The sequence below is a fragment of the Furipterus horrens genome, unplaced genomic scaffold, assembly GCF_987537825.1.
Source record: "Furipterus horrens unplaced genomic scaffold, mFurHor1.1.pri manual_scaffold_2, whole genome shotgun sequence".
Taxonomy (NCBI): domain Eukaryota; kingdom Metazoa; phylum Chordata; class Mammalia; order Chiroptera; family Furipteridae; genus Furipterus; species Furipterus horrens.
In genome coordinates this window covers 5852642-5869983 of record NW_028327172.1, presented here as the reverse complement: position 1 = coordinate 5869983, position 17342 = coordinate 5852642, and the positions used below count along the sequence as shown (strand labels likewise).

General features: G+C 56.8%; 1 protein-coding gene across 6 annotated transcripts; it reads right to left on the bottom strand.

Annotated features, from left to right (window-relative positions):
- Positions 1-2006: 2006 nt before the first annotated feature.
- On the bottom strand, positions 2007-16733 carry RASGRP2 (RAS guanyl releasing protein 2). Of its 6 annotated transcripts, none has more exons than XM_090259111.1 (17): positions 16458-16733; positions 13784-13925; positions 13014-13116; positions 12489-12551; positions 12056-12187; positions 11196-11346; positions 10818-10991; positions 10546-10662; positions 9216-9497; positions 8393-8470; positions 7961-8083; positions 7560-7675; positions 4135-4276; positions 3828-3864; positions 3281-3451; positions 2377-2440; positions 2007-2221 (listed from the first exon to the last, which is right to left on the bottom strand). In XM_090259111.1, the coding sequence occupies exons 2-16, from the start codon at positions 13854-13856 to the stop codon at positions 2382-2384; spliced, it is 1821 nt and encodes a 606-aa protein (XP_090115237.1). In that variant the 5' UTR covers positions 13857-13925; positions 16458-16733; the 3' UTR covers positions 2007-2221; positions 2377-2381. The 6 variants fall into 6 exon arrangements, with proteins under 6 accessions (XP_090115237.1, XP_090115232.1, XP_090115243.1 ...); XM_090259106.1 differs by lacking the exon at positions 16458-16733 and adding an exon at positions 15742-15836; XM_090259117.1 differs by lacking the exon at positions 16458-16733 and adding an exon at positions 15460-15633.
- Between the last annotated feature and the right edge of the window lie 609 nt (positions 16734-17342).

The following is a 17342-nucleotide window of genomic DNA, read 5'->3' as shown; positions in this document are numbered from 1 at the left end:
GACCCACTCTGACCTTGAAAAGACCCTCAGGCTGACCCCACCAAGGCGACTAGAGGAGCCACAGAATGGCAACTGCTGAGTCAGGGCCTGTGGATGTGAAATCAATCACCTCTCTGACCCCACAGCCCACTGCCCTACCTAGCCCCTATGGCTCCTCTTCCTGCAGCCCACACAGACACACACACATTTATCCAGCCAGGTACCAGGACATAGATAGGCAGACAGACAGATGCAGTGACTCACAGACTGTCTCTCAGGCCCTTATAGGTGGGGAGGAGTGGTGGTAGGGCAGGGGCAGGAAAGAATGTAAGAGTGAGCATTTGTCTCCTGTCCCCACCCCCAGCTCCCTTGGCCACCTTTGCCCACCAAGGGCAAGAAAGGTCACTTGGCAGCTGCTGTACCGCCCTGCCCCTCCCCCTAGTTACAAGGATGTTTCCCCACAAGATCCAAGGTTCAGGCCATCTGATGCAGTTGGGACTCACCACCTCAAGACACCCGGCCCAATAGGCTCCCACCCAATGTGGTCCTTCTTCAGTGCGAAGTCCAGTGGGAACACACAATGGAAGGGAAATGCAGCAAATACAGTGTGCATGTCGGTGCACACACAACGTGAAGCTCGTACACCGTATTCACACGTGCAACCATGAAAAGACAGCCTCACGTCATATTCACGGGCGGGGCAGCCCTGGGCACATTTATGCATACACACACACTTCGAAGAAGCCAGGCTGGGGCTGGGGGCAGTGGGGAGGAGAGCTGACCAGGCTGCAGGGATGGAGGCAGCACGGGAGGCGGGCAGCGCAGGGAGCGAGCTGCTCTTCACAACACAATCACCGTCTGTTGTTATAGCAACTCAGCCCCCAAATCGTGAAACGGATATTACAGCCTGGAGAGGGGGAAGGGCGGAGGGGGCTGAGGATGGAAGGAAGGGCAGAGCAGGGGACCCAATGCAGGACAAGGCTGGGGGGCCCAACCTGGGGGCTGCAAAGCAACACGGTGGGAGGAGACCCATATGAGGAATGGGCCAGCGGGTGGGGTCTCGGAGGAGAAGATGGGCACTGGGTCAGGGAACCCTGAGGGAGGGGCTGAGGCCATTGCCCGGTCCACAGATACTGTGCTTTGCAGGTAGGAGTCAGGTGCTCAGGCCTCCACCTCCAGGACAATCCATAGCCGCTATAGGACATGCCCCAGCTTGGGGGGCTTGGGAGCTCCCCTCCTAGGGCTGCTATCTGGAGTCTCCAGACCCCAGGGGCAGCGTGGCCCAGATTCAAAACCTTTAGAAGAACCCCTTTCACCCTCGTAACCTAAACCGGCCTTAGAAGTGGCCTTAGCCTTCTTCAGGTAGCAGTGACCCGCCCCCCAAAACCTCTGTGGTGCAAACTCAGGAGGGAGGAGCTGGGTTGGGAGAGGCCACAGGAGGCTGAAAGCAGGATCAATATGCATTTCCTCTGGAAGTCACTGTCCTTCCGACTGGCAGCAGCACTAAGCCCGGAGGCTTCAAGCCCAAGGAGTGCAGCCCCCACCCCCAGGCAGTAAAGCTGCCCAGGCCCCTACCTCCCTCCCCCAACAGCCGGCTGCTCTGGGCTGCCCTCTCCTTCCCATGATTTTCTGCAGTGATCTCCCCATTGCTGGAAGTATTCAAGCAGGAGCTGAAAGGCCACCTGTCAAGCAAGGGAATTTTAACTGTGGGCTGAAGGCTATAGTCATGCAAGATCCCTGGGCCCAGCAATCCTGGGTGCAAGGACTTGCCAGTTTCAAGTTTTAGACCCCCAGGATTCTGAACTCCTCAAGAGTTCGGACCCTCTCCAAGATGCTTAAATTCCAATGTTTTCTGGTCCTAAGATTCTATCTCCCAGGATTTTAGTCCTCCCATGATTTCAGACACATGAGATCCCAGATCTTCCAAGATTTCTCTGACTACACAGTTCTATATTCCAACATTCTAGTCCCTGTGATTACAATCCCCTGTCCCACCCTTCCAGGATTTTAGGCTCTGATGGTCTCGGTTCATGACACGGGCCTTTTTATTCCCGGAAAATACAAATATTCACAAGAGTCTGTACAACCTTAGGGACACCAGCCCTGCCCTGCCCTGCCCTTAGCCGCATGCCACCCTCATGCCCCGCCCCCCAACCCCAGCCTGCTGCCCCAGCACCCAGGCTCCCTGCTCTGGTCCGGGTCTGTTCTCCAAGGCAGGCATGAGTGCTTGATCCAGTCACAGCTGGGAAGAGAAAAACAGAGATGGTGAGGAAAATCTTCCCCCCAAAAGTAGGAGTCCGCCTGGCCCAGGCCATTTGGATAGTGTGCCCCTTTCCTTGGCGCCCCTCCCCCAGCCCTAAGTGGGGAGGCTCTGGCACAAGCTGTGGGAGGACTCACCATCATTACAAGTGGATGTCAAACACCCCGTCCTCCACTGCCTGTACCTCCTCCTCTCGGATCTCTGCGGTGGGGGGGGGCAGGATACAGGATCAACTCAACTCCTAGGTCCCTGTGCCTTCAGAGCCCTTCCCCCTCACAGGAGGCAACCAGCTCCATCCCAGAAGCAGACCCATCCACCAAAAATCAATTCCTTGAATGACCAAACGGCCCACTTCTTGAGGCTCTTTTTCTAGGTTTTCATGTTGCTGCAGCTTTCTCGCAGCCGCAGATTTGTCAGCGCAGTTTGCTTAAATGTCGATTTTCTGTATGTTTCACATTTTAGACCCCAGCACTTCTGGAAGGCTTGATGCAAATGGTTTTATCTTTTCTATTTTTGAGGGCTTTTTTGCCAATCTGAACGGTTGTGGTCAACTGCCTTAGACCCCAGTTTAACATAGTTGTTCAGACTGCTCTCAGCAAAATAATCATTTGAGAAAGTGTCATTTAGCAAACTGAGCTAAAACCATCAGAGACCCCAAGAGAGCTGCCAGGAAATTTTCAGGGTAAGGGACTTAGAATTCTCAGAATGGCCTCCAGAGAAGCCAAAAAAAAAATGCGGGTAAACGGCTCCTATAACTCCCTCTCCAGTCCACTGTCAATCTAAGAGCGTGACTACGATCTTGAAGCCTCTTTCATCTTAACTCTTCTTTTGTACGTTAGTCTTTCTCCTCAGCTTCAGAGGGTCAAGGGTTCCCTAGCCACCTTCTGGCACCCTTACCAGTCCAACCTTCTTCACCCCCCCCCCATAAGAGAATTACTGTACAAATTCTGAAATGGTTTCCATCCGAGATAAGTTAAGACTGCCACAATGGCCCTGTCTCCCTTCCTCCACAGGCCAATACAGGATGAAGCTCCTTCTTACCTGGAGGCCGAGAGCTCCGCCTGCGGGGCAGGGAGAAGCTGAAGGCGCGGTGGTGAGTGTGTGTGGGTGAGGGTGAGGGTGCAGGCCCCTCCAGACTCACACTCTGGGCCCGGCGCCGGCACTCCACTGACAGGCGATCCTTGCACTGCTTGTGGCAGTTCACACCACAAGCTGGGGGAGGCAGATGAGGAGCCCAGCCAGGGCCATTGGTCAGAACACCCTCCATCCCATTCTCCAGGCCTCTACCTCTCCCCGGGTTCCTTTGCTCCTGAGCAGCTTCCCCACCAAAACAAAAGTCTTCTCCCAAAGTGCTCTTTTCATCCTACTTGCCATTCTACGTCCTCTCCAAAGTTCTCCGTTCCTGGGCAGCTGCCTCACCAAAATAAAAGCCTTTTTCATATAATCATCATGTCTCTCTGGTTCCAAGATACTTCACTCCTTTGCAACTACCCAGCAAAATAAGAATCCCCACCCAGATAATAACTCTTCTGAAAAACTTAGCCCAGTAGCCCTGCCATTCCATCTTAGCCCTGCCATTCCATCTCACCTCGGCATTTGAGGCCCTGCTTGTAGATGCCCAGGATCTGAAATAGAGGAGGGAGCCATGCTGGGGGCGGGCGGATTTAGAGGTGATGGCTCTACTTCCTTCTTAAGGGCAGGGACTGGGACTGACCCTCCCGGGGCCTTAGCGTTTAGGGTTAGGGGCAGAACAGCCAAGAGGAGAGGCAGGTGAAATTCATGAGGCTGAGGGCGGAGATGACTCTGGCATGGGGCGTGGCGAGAAGGGGGAACAGGGCGGGGCGTAGGTGGGCGGGACAAAGGCCGGAGGGGTGGTGGCTTGGGCGGGGGCTCACCAGGGTCTTGCAGTGGCGACAGGCAACGGGGCGCAAGGAGTTGCTCTCATGGAAGTTGTGTACGAAGCCCATGCGGCCGCCCAGCACGGAGCTGGAGCGTAGGAAGTAGGAGATCATCTCCTCCCTGCTGATACAGCCGTCTCTGTCGGGGGAGGGGGAGCACCTCAGTGTGAGCCCTCCCCAGGACCACCCACCAGCACCTAACCCATCCCACTGGGAAAAACCCCTACCAAGTAAAAGGTCCTCTCCAAATTCCTGCTACTGATCCCCGGAGCGGGGAAGACATAGACTGGAGTCGGGCAGAAGTAGGGCTGCTACTAACTAGGTGTGCGGTCTTGAGCAAGTCGCTTGTCCTGGATTTCCTCCCCAGAAAAACGGGGAATATAATTCCTGCCCTGCCCACTTCACAGAGTTGCTGTGTAAACGCAAAGGGCTGTGCACGTCCCCCTGTTTCCCAAACTGAGCTCTGACAAACAGCAGCTCAGAGAGCCCTGGGAATTAAAGCGATCTCTGCTGAGTTCTGAGGCCAGGAACTCCTGCATAATCCCGCCAGGAAGACACCTGTAATCAATGTTTCCCACATTACCCAGGGCTTCTCACAGAACTCTTTTTTTCACCTACTCCCATATTTTAGGAAAACTGTGAGCATGTGCCCTGGAGATAGACAGACCTCAGTTCAAATTCCAGCCCCACTACTTCCTGGCTGTGTGGCCTCAAGCAGGTTAATCTCTCTGTACCTCAGTTTCCTCTTCTATAAATGAGGATTGTTATAGTTCCTACGCCTCAGGGGAGGGTGTGAGGATTAAATGAGGTAGTGCACATGAACCATTTACAACAGAGTCTGTGTCGTTAATAGGGGCTCCCCAGAGCTATTTCTGTCAAGGCTGGTCCATGCTGCAAACTCCCACCCATTGCATCTGGGGCTCCGTGATGTGATGCAGGTGTCCCTTCAAATCAGTGGAGCAGCCCTTGGCTGGTGTGGTTCAGTGGATTGAGTGCCGGCCTGCAAACCAAAGGGTCGCCAGTTCGATTCTCAGTCAGGGCACATTGCCTGGGGTGCAGGCCAGCTCCCCAGTTCGGGGTGCACAAGAAGCAACCACACATTGATGTTTCTCTCTCTCTTTTTCTCCCTCCCTTCCCCTCTCTCTAAAAATAAATAAATAAAATCCTTAAAAATAAAAATCAGTGGGGCATTGGGACAACTGGCCAGTTAGAAAAATATATAAGCCTGGATTCCTACCTCATACTGTGCATGAAAACTAACTTCCCACTGTATTGAGAACACTAATGTAAAAAATAAAATTACCGAAGTATCTGAAAGGCATAAGGGAATAATTTTGTAATCTTGAAGGCGTGAGGGCCTTTTTACACATAACACAAACCCAGGAAGGAAAAGACTGACATACTGAGCACACAAAATTTTTTTAAAATTTTATATGGGAAAAGACAACATACATGACAGACGAGGAAAATATTTGCAAACACATTCAACAGCAAAGGGTTAATATCCATTAACAGAGATTCTAAAAATCAATGAGAAAAAGACCAACAAACCCAGTGGAATAACGGACAAAGACTATGAACAGGCAATTAACAGAAGAAATACAAGTGGCCAATAAACATGAAAAAATATCCTTCCCCGACTAGTGTTAAAGAAATGCGAATTTAACCAAGACACCATTTGCCAATTCGACTGGCAAAATTGTGAAGCTTATTATAGATTTCATTGTTGGCAAGGAAGTTGGGAAATGGGCACCCGTTTGCTGCTGATGGGCGCAAGCTGGCACAACCTTGCCTGAGGTCACTTTGGCAGTTTCTCTCCTAATTTAGAATGTGCATATCTTTTGATTCAATTATCCCATTTCTAGGAATTTCTCCTACAGAAACAGTGGCCTGAGTACAGCGCCACAAAGCCGCTCACAGCAGCCTGGCGTGTATTAATAGCAGAAACTGGGCACAGTCTACAGAGCCATCAGCAGGGGAATGGCGCGGTAACGAGGCGCCGCGCATCACAGCGCATAGTGGTATTCTCTGAAGCTGTTCTAAAGAATGAGGTAGCTCTACATGAATCGGCATGGAGACGTGTCCACGATAAAGGTCTAAGTGGAAAACAAAAGCAAAAAAGCAAAAAAGCAAGGCATGTAGTTCTGTCCTGGCACTGACTAAAAACTGAAAACCCTACTGCTGGTTAAAATATATCAGAAATTGTTTTACACGCACAGGCGAGTGTGCAAGAAAGAAACGGGAGACCCCAAGCTCCAGAAACAAAGAGGGAGCTTCACACTGAGGCAGTGAGTTGGGGCAGCTGCCTCGGGAGGGGTTGCTGGTCTCCCTCCTGGTGAGCCAGGTGCTGGCTTTCCACACCCAGCCAGGGGCCAGGCACAAGCCCGGGGCTTGCATGCGGTGGGAAGGTAGGTAAGGCTGAGACTCCTGCATGAAGCTGGGGTCTCAAAGGTTTCCAAGGGCTGCACCCTCACTGGAAGTGTGGCCTGGAAAAAAAAATCCACCCACCAGCCCAGGGAGATAGCATGGAACTCTGTCTCAACTCTGAGAGAAAGAGCAAAGCAGCTACAACAAACACCGCGGACACAGCTAAATGTATGCTGTAATTCTGTTTGTCCGTGACCCAGACACAGGCAAACAAAATCTATGTCAATTTGCACATGCATGGAAAAAATAAAAGACTGGAAGGATACACATACTATCAAACCAGGAACATTGCTAACAGGGTTACTAAGAGGTTATGATAATCACCTCTTCAGATAGGAAAGGAGGAAGGGAACTTTCCACATCTTACTTTATATTCTTTGTTTACTATAAATCTATTTTACTACCAAATTTTTTTAACCAGGGGTTTTTGCAATAGGGAAAAAAACTCAGAGTTTTAAAATATAAATTGACATTAAAAAACAACCTGAGACGTACCATTAATTTTGACTGAAATTTTGTCTGCTCAGCAAAACAGGTATGAGCGTGGCTGCAGTGGGCATGTTCCACCTATCTCGGACAACCAGCTATTTGTCCAAATCGTCAGCTTGTGAATTGTTGATAAGCAAGTGGGTGCTGCTAATTACATGCCTTTCTTATCTATTCATTAAAACAGGCTACCCAGGAGTTCGACTTGCCCATACTTTTTGTTAGCTGTGAACTCCACAAATAAAATGGCATTTGTGCAGCCACAGTCCCCAGGCCACAGTCTTTGTGAAATGCAGGTGAATAGCCCACCTGTCCGAAGCAGTGAGGCAGCCCGGCGCTTCCGCAGCCAGCAGCAAGCCCCTCACCCCGAGATGAGAACGCCGTCCCACATTGGTAGCTTTCTCTGCCCAGGCCATCTCATAATGACCTGACCTTGCACGGGAGGAAACTGAAACCCAAGGGGAAGTGGGCTTGCCTTCCCTCTCCCCCAGCTTCCCAACCCTCCTCACTGGTTCTGGTCGAGGTCCCCAAAAGCGCTGAGGTAAGGGAAGTTCCCACGGATGATCTGAAACTCTTCCTGTGAGATGTGGCCGTCCCCATCGACGTCAAAGTTCCGGAACACAGACTGAGGGACACACAGGGCAGGAGAACAAAAGGGCCATCAGCCTCATCGTGCCCACGCTCTCAGTCTGTGTTATGAAGGGTGTCTCGGATGTGGGCAGCTGTCTAGCTCCCCCACCGCCTCCCTTTCCCATACCCCCATGCCTTCTGGAGACTGAGTGCTAGCCCTTGAACTTGGCGCTGGTGAGAGTTCCTGGGCTGGTACCCTGGCAAAAAACCAGCCTTGATTGACCGCTATGGACCTGTGCCCCCGCCTCAGGCTTCAGAGCCAGCTGCCACAAGGTCTCACCTCCACCATTTTCTCGATGTGTTCCACCAAGAGTGCCTGATCCAGCTTGGGTTTGGCAACTGAGGTCCACTCCTCCAGCACTGGCGCCCGGGGAGGTGGGGTGCAGCTTGTGGGGCTCGTTGGCTGTGGGAATGGTCAAGCCTGAGCGAGGGCCAGAGCTGAGGGAGCCCAGTGCCTGGGGAGGAAGGGGGTGGGCAGAGAGGAGAAACCCTGGGGACAAGGGAGCCTGCACACCAAGCAGGACAGGGGGACGGTGGCTAAGTTTGAGGCTCAGTGTGAGTCCTCCCAGGACCACCCACCACTCACCTAACCCATTCCACTGGGAAAACCCCCTACCAAATACAAACCCTCACAGCCTAGGCTTCCCAGGAGGGGCAGCAGTGGGGGAGGAAGAGGATGGGCAGGGTGGGGGAGGAGAGTTCCCTCACTCACCGAGGACTTGGAGCGAGGCTCGCGCTGCAGGGACAGCTGGTAGAGCTCATCCTCTGTCTGATACTGATCCAGAGACACCTGTGACACACAGAGCCGGTCACACCTGCTGGCCCTTGCTGCTTTCAGGAGCCCACTGCCCAGACCCCAGGGTCACAGGTCCACCTAATGACCGCGTCTCAGCCCTGAGCCCAGTTGAGAAGCTAAACTCTGGGCAAAGGCCAGCTTAGAACACACCTCAGCGACCACATGCCAGCCTTACACACAGGCCAGACCCCAAGCTTGCCCCTAAACCTTGAGTACAACACACTGCCAAGGTCTCAGCCAAGAATCCAGGTCAGAACCCAATCAAAAGTTCAGAAATTCACCCCCAACCTAGGACCCAACCCAGCATCCAGAATCCAGCTCAGACTTCCACCCTGATCCCAGTCCAGAGCCTAGGAAAAGCTAAGAATTCACTCCAAACCCAAAACAACCCAACTCCTACCCTAGACCTCAAAACTGAGTCCACAGTCAAGCCCAGAACCTCAGGGCCCAAGACTATGTTTAGAAACCAATGCACCCAGAATCCAGAGCTCGGCCCTAAACCTTGAACATGATTCCCCGCTAGGAACCCAGCCCAGAAACCATACACCAGCCTCAAGATCAGACCTTAGTCCACAGTCCTGTCGGGAGCCCAGAACCCAGCTCAGACTTCACTCCACACCCCGGAGCCCAGGCTGGAGCTCAGTCCCCTGACCAGAATCGAGAACCCAAGGCCAAGCCTGCAGCCCCGTCTAAACCCAGAAGCAAGTGCGGCTGTCAAGCCTGGGGCCTGACCCCTCACCGTGAGCAGGCTCAGCAGGTCAGGGTTAGCCTGCACCGGGGGCCGGAGGCTGGTCACCATGGCCAGCTCCTCCAAGATGCTGAAGAGCTGCTTCATCTTGGCTCCATTAAGTCGGGTCCGGGCAGGGTCCAGCCAGTCAGGCAGTGCCAGCTGCAGGGCCACCAAGTCCTTGAGGTGCACACCCAGGATGGGGAAGCGGAAGCCCACGCAGGATGCCAGCCGCCGCCGGTAGTTGCTGTAGTTGCTGGTGGCCGTCACTAATTCGGTCAGACCTTCCCAGAGCTGGGGGGGAAAAGGCAGAAGGTCACACACAAACACACATCACTGGCTCAACCATCCTTCCCACTCAGCCCTAGAAATCTGGCAGAGGATGAGGATCAGAGTCTGGGATAGGTGAAAAGTCAAAATCCTCCCTCACTGTCCCCCAACACAGACTCCCTTAGCCCCCGAGGGTCAGAGTGCCTAGCCATGAGTACAAGGGAACACCTGACAGCCAAATACTGCTCCTCTGCACCAGGCCTGGCTATGGATTAACAACGTATAACAGGAGAAGAAACTGAGGCTCAAGGATGCAAAGCAGCACAGGACAAATTAGTAAGGATGCTCTTAGGTGTGTCGCTCATAACAGCCAAAACAGGAAAATCCCAAATTTTCAACAGTAGGACAGATACATAAATCGGACTGGACTTACAAAGAAAGATTATATAGTAATGGAAATAAATGGACGACTGCTCCACGTAACAGAATGTAAGAATGAAAGGAGATAGAAAGTAACATAAATGACATTAATTCCATTCATGGAAAGTTCAAAAACAGGCAACAAAAACCCACTGTTTTGAGATGCATGCACAGGTGGCAAAGCTGTAAGGAAAAGCAAGGTCGTCATCGTTAGGAAGGTCACGACACTGGTGACCTCTGATGGGGAGGGAGTTATGCTCTAAGGTGCTGGGAGCTTCGGGGGCTGTCAATATTCCATTTCCTGACCTGGGGGGTGGTTACACAGGTGTCTTTTTTATCATTTTTCTTTAAACTGTACTGTGTCTTATATACCTTTCTGTATGTATGTCATCCAATATTTTAAACAAAATAAAAGGAAAAGAAAACAAAGCTTTGGAGTCAGGCAGACCTGTGACCCTCCGCTCTGCCTCTTTCATTGTTTAGCCTGGCAAGAGCATTTAACCTCTCTGAGACCTGGTTTCCCCATTTGTCAGATGAGGGCAGCAGTGCCCAGCGCTTGCTCGCTGCTGTGAGTTCCCAGGGAAGCCAGGCCTGGGAAGCCAGACCCCAGGACTTGACAAGGCTGCTCCCCGGACCCTCCAGTCCCAGGCACCTTGACGGTCTCCGGGCTAACGTGGCTGTGGGTCTCCTTGAGGCGAGAGATGGAGCTGTGGCTCAGGCCCCCCACCACTGCCATCAGCGTGTTGAAGTTCTGCAGCTGCAGCAGCTTCTGGGGGACAAAGGGGGAGGAAGGAAGGGGTCACTGAACGGAGCCAGAATTGGGTCCAGCTCTTCTGGAGTGGAGGCAGTGCGTTCACGGAAAGGAGGGACTCGGCCAGACTGGCATTTGGGGAGGTAGGGAGGGGACAGGAGAGGGACAGGCACCTCTGCCACGTGAACGAAGTGCGTGATGACCAGGGCCCGCTGTGGGGCTGTGGGCTTGCTGAGAATCATGAGCTGTACCCACTGCGAGACACTATTGAACAGGGAGATGAATCGCTCCAGGACAGGATTGTCCACGGTGCAGCCATGGGTCACAAAACTGTGATAGTCCTGGAACTGGGGGGTGGGAGCAGCCTCAGTGCCCCTGGGCCCCTCCTCTTACCCATGGCCACTCCTCGCCCTCCAGGTGCCCTTTGGCGGTTACACCAAAACCACCCACCCGCCCACCCTGTGACCCCACCTCCCCCAGGGATGCTGCCCCTTCTGGGACCCCCGCCCCAGCTTGCACTCCACCCCTGACCAAAGGCCCTCGGGCCACACCAGGATCTTGCAGAAGGAGCGATACTCCAGGTAGGTGAGGTGCTCCGCCAGCTCCATGGGCTCCAGGTGGTCAAACAACAGAGACATCTTGCGTTTTTTCTGTTCCACAGGGTTCCGCTGAGTCACCTGCCGTTTCCACTTGTAGGTGGGGCTGGGGGTGGGGGGCAAGGGCAGTGAGCCCTTTGCTGGAGATGCTCCACACTCATGCAAACATACCACTCAAGCAGACTGAGGACCTCCACAATATCCCCAGCCCCGGAACTCCTGCCATCTCCCCCTCATCATGCACCCCACACACAGTTATGGAAGACGCACTCTGCGCCAGGCACTGGGCTAGATGCTGGGGGTACAGAGATGAGCAAGACAGGGTTCCTGCCCCCGAGGAGCTCACAGGCTACGGAGGGAGACAGACACAGAAACAATCACAAAACAACATGGCATGTGTACAGGTCTTTGAAGTAAAGGCCACACGGGAACAGAGGAGGGAATAACAGTGACCTGGAAGAGCCTGGGCCAGAGACCCTCCACACTTGAGCCGAGTTTGAGGACACAGAGAGGCAAGGGAACAATATGAGCAGAGCATCGTGGGGGGAGAAGATGCGAGGCTGGAGAATGGTGAGCGGACCCATGTGACTACAGGATGAGGTGCGTGGGATGGGCACTGGGCTGTGGAAGATGAGAGGCAGGAGGCCACGGGAGGCCTTAATCTCTAGCCGAGACACTTTGAAGGTGACAGAGAACCACGGAAGGTTTTGAAGCAAGAGAGTGACATGACTCTCACTCATTCAATTCAACATTTATTAAGCGCAGACAGTGTAGGGTGCCCGGTGCCCTCCCTGCCTGGAGCTCCCCCCACGCACACGCTCTCAATGTCGATGAGGCTGCTGTGCCTGCGGTTCCCTTCTTGGTCCAGTAGAGCCTTCAGTTCCTTGATCTGCTCAGCGAGCTCAGGGTTCAAGTCAAACTCGGCTGGGAATGCTGAGATCCAGTACCTGCAGGGGAGTGGGAGTCACACAAGGTGGCCCTTCCCCCACCATCCCCTGGTCCCGTAGTTCCCAATGAAAGGGGAAAGAGCCTCAGACCATGGTTCCCCCTGTCGTAGCTCTGTCCTTCCCCACCCTCGCTGGGCAGATCGGAAAACCCGGGACCAGGAAGGGGCAGACCTGTGGCATCACTCCAACCACGGACAGAGCCTGGGGCAAACCCACAAGACCAAATCCTCCAGGCCAGAGTGAAGCCTGAGAGAAGGGAGCAGAGGAGGGAGGGGACAGTACCCCAGAAGGGAAGACTTACCTGACCAGATGGCACGTTTTCACCTGCAGTGAACTGGAGTTGTCCTTCCGGGACTGCTGGTAGGTGAAAGAGAGTTAAGGAAAACCAGGATGCAGCCTAAATCTAGAAAGGGAGGCAGGGGATGGGACCTGGTTCTGGGAGAAATGCTGGGGACAGGGTCTGGGGCAGGGGCAGGGGCAGGGCCCAGGCTAAAGCTCTGGAAAGAGATTGAAAGGAGGGATGAGGGGTGAGCTTTAGGGGGGTGGATGAGAGGAAAGAGGGCTAGGTTCCGGGGACGGTGCAAGCAGGGCCTGGTTTCTGGGAGAGGAAAGGGGGAGACCGAGCTGATAACAGAGGAGGGTCCTAGACTGTGGAAAGGGAGAAGGCAAGACCCGGGCTGGGGAGACAGTTGGGGTAGGGGGGCTGGGCCAAGCCTGAACTCTGGGACGCAGGAGGGACCCAGCCCTAGCAGTGAAGCCCATTCTGGGCCTGGGGCTCGCTTGGGGACCGGACTGTAGGGCCCCTCGAGAGGCCGGCAAAGGATATATGTGGAGCAGTTTTGCCGCCAGCTCAGACGACGGGATGTACCAGGGGTGCATCATGAGGAACATGCGCACCAGCTGCGGGTCCCGCACCTTCCCAGAGTCATCTAACTCCGAGGGGTCAAAGAGAAGCCAGTTGACTCTTCGTCCACCAGCCGTGGTCCCTAAACCCTACCCCTCAGCCTGACGAGTATCTGGCTAGCCCCCCCGCCCCCCCGCCCACCTCCTGCTTTCCCAGGATTCCGAAACCAGGAGGCAGGTTAGAAAGAAGTGGTAGGGTGGGAGAGATATAAATAAGGCAGGATCAGAGGGACTGGAGGAGGGAAGCATCTGAGTTGGGCCTATCGTTGGGAGGGGAACCAGCTGGAGCGGAAGGAGCCTGGGTTCCCCAGAGTCAAGAATCCAGAGGTCATTTCCTGAGTGTTTGGGGGAAGGGGCACCCCTTCACCAGATAAGCCTCCCGCATCGGCCGGAAACAGCTCTCAGGCCGGAGATGGAGAGTTCCTCCGGATTCCCGGGGTGAACAGATAATGCCCCCCGTGCGTCAGAGTCTGGGGACCCCATCCTGCCTTCAACGCTGACATACTAGGCAAGTGAAACATTATCTTTCTGAAGCATAAGGACCTCTCTACGATGAAGAGGAGGCTTTCGTTAAAGAGGATGCAAGATGCGGAGCTCAGCGTGTCTGGACCAGAAGCCTACCCTAGGGGGGCGGGGACCGGGGTTCAGGCCCCGGCTGGGCTCAGGCTCGGTGTGTACTCCCGTGCCACTCACCGAAGGCTTCGATGCAACCGCGAAGGAGCTCCTCCACCGTGCAGCCCTTGTCCAGGTCTAGGGTGCCCGCCATGGTCCCCGGCGTGGGTAGGCTGGATCAAGCTGCGATCCGGGAGCCTCCCACGGGTCTGGGACCGGACCCCTGTCCCGGGAGAAGTAGAGTGGGAGTCTGCGGAGGCGCTGGCCCAGGGAGCGGCCAGTGGGCAGGAACGGGGCGGGGCGGACACGCCCCCTGCTGGGCAGGGGCGGAGTCGTCAGCCACAGCCACTCCCGGGGTTAAACGGTCTGGCCCGGCATGGTGCAACCCACCAGTTGGGAAACAGGCTGGCCGAGAGACTTCCGGCCCACCCTGGGAGTCGCCAGAGGGCCGAGGGACTCTCTGGGGATGAGGACAAGCCAGGACTCCGGGGGCTGGTTGATGCCCCTGCCCCCGTAGGCTCTCTTCTCCTCGCGCCCTCTCTCCTGAGGCACCTGCAGCAACCGCAGCTCGGCTCTGCGCCCCTCTCGCTTCCCTCCCTCCACAGCCTCCCTTCCCCCGCAGGGTTATTTTGGGAACCCAGAGCCTGAGGGGACCTCGGAGGAATTTCTCTCTGGGATGGGAGGAGGGAGGAACCCAGGCGTCCTGCCCCCTTCGCCCCCTCCCGGGTTCCCGGGAAGGGGAGGCGGGGCTGTCGAGGCCCCCAGGGACCTGCCCTTGGGGAGAAGGGCAGGAATGGAGAGGAACATTCCTAGGGATGGTGGGGGTGGAGGAGCACGCAGCAGCCCGGAGGCCTCAGCTGGAAGCCTGAGCCTGGGAAACGCGCGCTCCCTAACCACCTCCTCCATGAAGGCCCCAGGGGTCCCAGCTCAGCCTTTCCGCAAGCCACCCTCCTCTCCAGTCTGGGCTCCTGACCCAGGTTCCCATACTGCACAGCTGAACTGTGAGCTCACACCACACACTGGCTGGCCACACTCAGACACGCAAAGTAGGGGCCCAGAAGGGGGCGCCATTGCCGTGGGGGCTGGAGCGTGCCTGTATGACTCCACCAGCAACTCCAGTACGCACCCATGCAGGGACACTCATTACATACCCGAGGCCAGGGACCCGCATTGGGGTGCAAGGCGCCCGGGCTCACACGCACCCGGGCCTAGGTAGTCGCCTGTCATCCTCTGTATCACACGCACAATGGCGTCCACACCCCGCGCACACCTGGAGCCCTCGGGCAAACGCATCCAGCTTTCTACCTCAGAATGCAAACCCGTTCGTGGGGCCGGCTCTCGGACCCTCTGCTCACTGCAGCCAGGCCAGCCTGGAGTTCCTCAGCCACGGCTGTGCTGACATCAGCACACGTGTGCACACACGCCAGACTGCATCTACACGCATGTACACTCTCCCACATACGTACACCCCCATGTGTGCGCGCACACGCCCATCCCGCCACCACCCCTTCATCCGCGGTCCAGGGCCAGCCCTTGAGCCAAACACCCTAACACCCCTCACTCCCCCCTACCCCGAACCCCACCCACGCCACTGGCAGAGCTTCGCTCCACAGAAAAGGTACCCTGCCCCTACACCTACTCCCTTGGGCTGGGGAGGGAGGAGCGGGGGCTCCTCCACGGAGTTCTCTAGCGGACTTTTTCCTAGAAGCCACCCAGAGCCATCCCCTCCTGACTCTGCCGCTTCCTTGCTGTTTGACCTTGAGAGTCACTTGGCCTCTCGGAGCCTCAGTCTTCTCATATGTCAAAGGGGGGCTCCGCGGGAGAAGGTCCACTGAGACGCGGCTGGGAAGGGCCGAGTGCGCCGCGGTGCCGCCGCCTCCCGCGGGTTGTCCAGGGCGCCTTAGCTCTCTCTGCAGCTCCCTCCTTCCCCGGACCCCGGCCGCAGCGTCCCCACCCAACAATCCACCCGCCGCCCTAGGGGGCCTCTAGGGTCCCGGCCCTCCTCTGTGCGTTGCCGCGCCCGCGCACTCTCCACTCACTCTTGGGACCTGCTGCAAGGAGTGCGCACCCGGTCCGGGAGGCGCCACCTCCGTGCGCTCCTGCCCACCGGCCTCGCTGCGGTTGCGGCTCCCGCCCGCTCTCCGCGTAGCGGCCCGCTCCCCGCCGCCCCGCCCCTGCGCCGAGGCCGCCCCCTTCCCTCCCCGCCCCTGCGCGGGGCTCTGCACCGCTGCTGCGCCTCCCCCACCGGGGCTCCCTCTCGCCCCGCACATGGCGGTCTCTGCGGCAGCTTAACCCCTCCCCTGCCGCACCGCCCAGAGGCCAGGGCCTCGCCGGGGGCTGCGCCACTGGCTATGCCGAGGGGGGGCGAGCGGAGGTCAGGCCGCGTGGGACGTGGGGGGCCCTATACCCCCACCCCAGACGCCCCTATGCCCCCCGCCCTGCCTGGTGTTGGGCAGAGGAAGCCGGGAGGGGCAGGAAGCGGACTGCGGTGGGGAAGGGGCGCCCCGCCCAGCCCCCCGGCCCGGGTTCCTGTTTTCGAAACAAACCGTTCCCACGGGGCTACTCCGACCCGGGGCCTTCCTGCGGGCAGCGGGGGAGGGGGGTTCGGGGGGGGGGTGAGGCACAGGCCAGTGGGAAATTTGGGGTGGGGGCACCGCACCCGGTCCTTGTGACAGTCCGGGGGAGAGGCTAGAGCAAAATGGGAGCATTTCGGGGAGACAGTCCTGGGGGGAAGGAGGAATGAAAACGCCACTACCTGCAGACGAGACCTCGTTGTCTGGGGGTGTAGTGAGGGGAGCTCCAACTCACACAGGCGGGACTGGGGCCCCGGAAGCCGGGCTCCCACGGTGCCAGATGGAAAGGGGCAGATGCAAGCTGCGGATGGGTTCTCCGCAGGTTGGAGACTGGACGCCTGGAGGCCTGAGCCCCCGGCAGAGAGGAACTTAGGAGGGGCCAGCCGCAGGCAGTTGGGGTCCCCACAAGCCGAGGCTAGGGGAGCCAGTAACCGTTTCCGGACTTTGGGTTCAAACACACTCACTGTGAAACCACCCGCCCCAAACCTGCCTCACAAGACTTGCCACTCCCCTGACTCGGGGCTGGGGAGGCAGGCAGGACCTCCCCCACATGTCAATCTAGGTAATGCGGGGCCCTTCTTGGTCCTCGGGTTCACCAGAATGAGGTGGGGGCAACATTGGCCTAGCCTAGACAGTCTGCGAATGTCCCCCATCCAAACACTCCCCTGACTTCGGCTGAAGCAGAGCCACCTGCTTAGAGACCCTTAAAACACCGCAGTGGGGCGGGGCTGAGGGCGGAGTCAAGAAGGCGCCAACCTCCCACAGGCCCCACCCCCTCCCCATTCTTCCCCGGACAGCGTGAATCCTCGGTAGCCCCCAAACCGAAGTCCGGGCTTCCAGCCCTTGTGGGCCCCACCCTGGCGCACGCCCCGCCCCCGGCCAGCCTGGCAGGCTGCTGCCCTAGTATGGACACAGCACTGGGAAGAGAGGCGTGGAGGGTGACGTCGGGAAGGGGGCTGGAGAGTCCCGGGCCCAGTGTCCTCGGGCCGCCACCCGCTTTCAAGGAGCCGCACCTGCCGCGGGTGGGGGTAACCACGGTGACTGCGCAGCTGCTCTTGTGCCCGCCC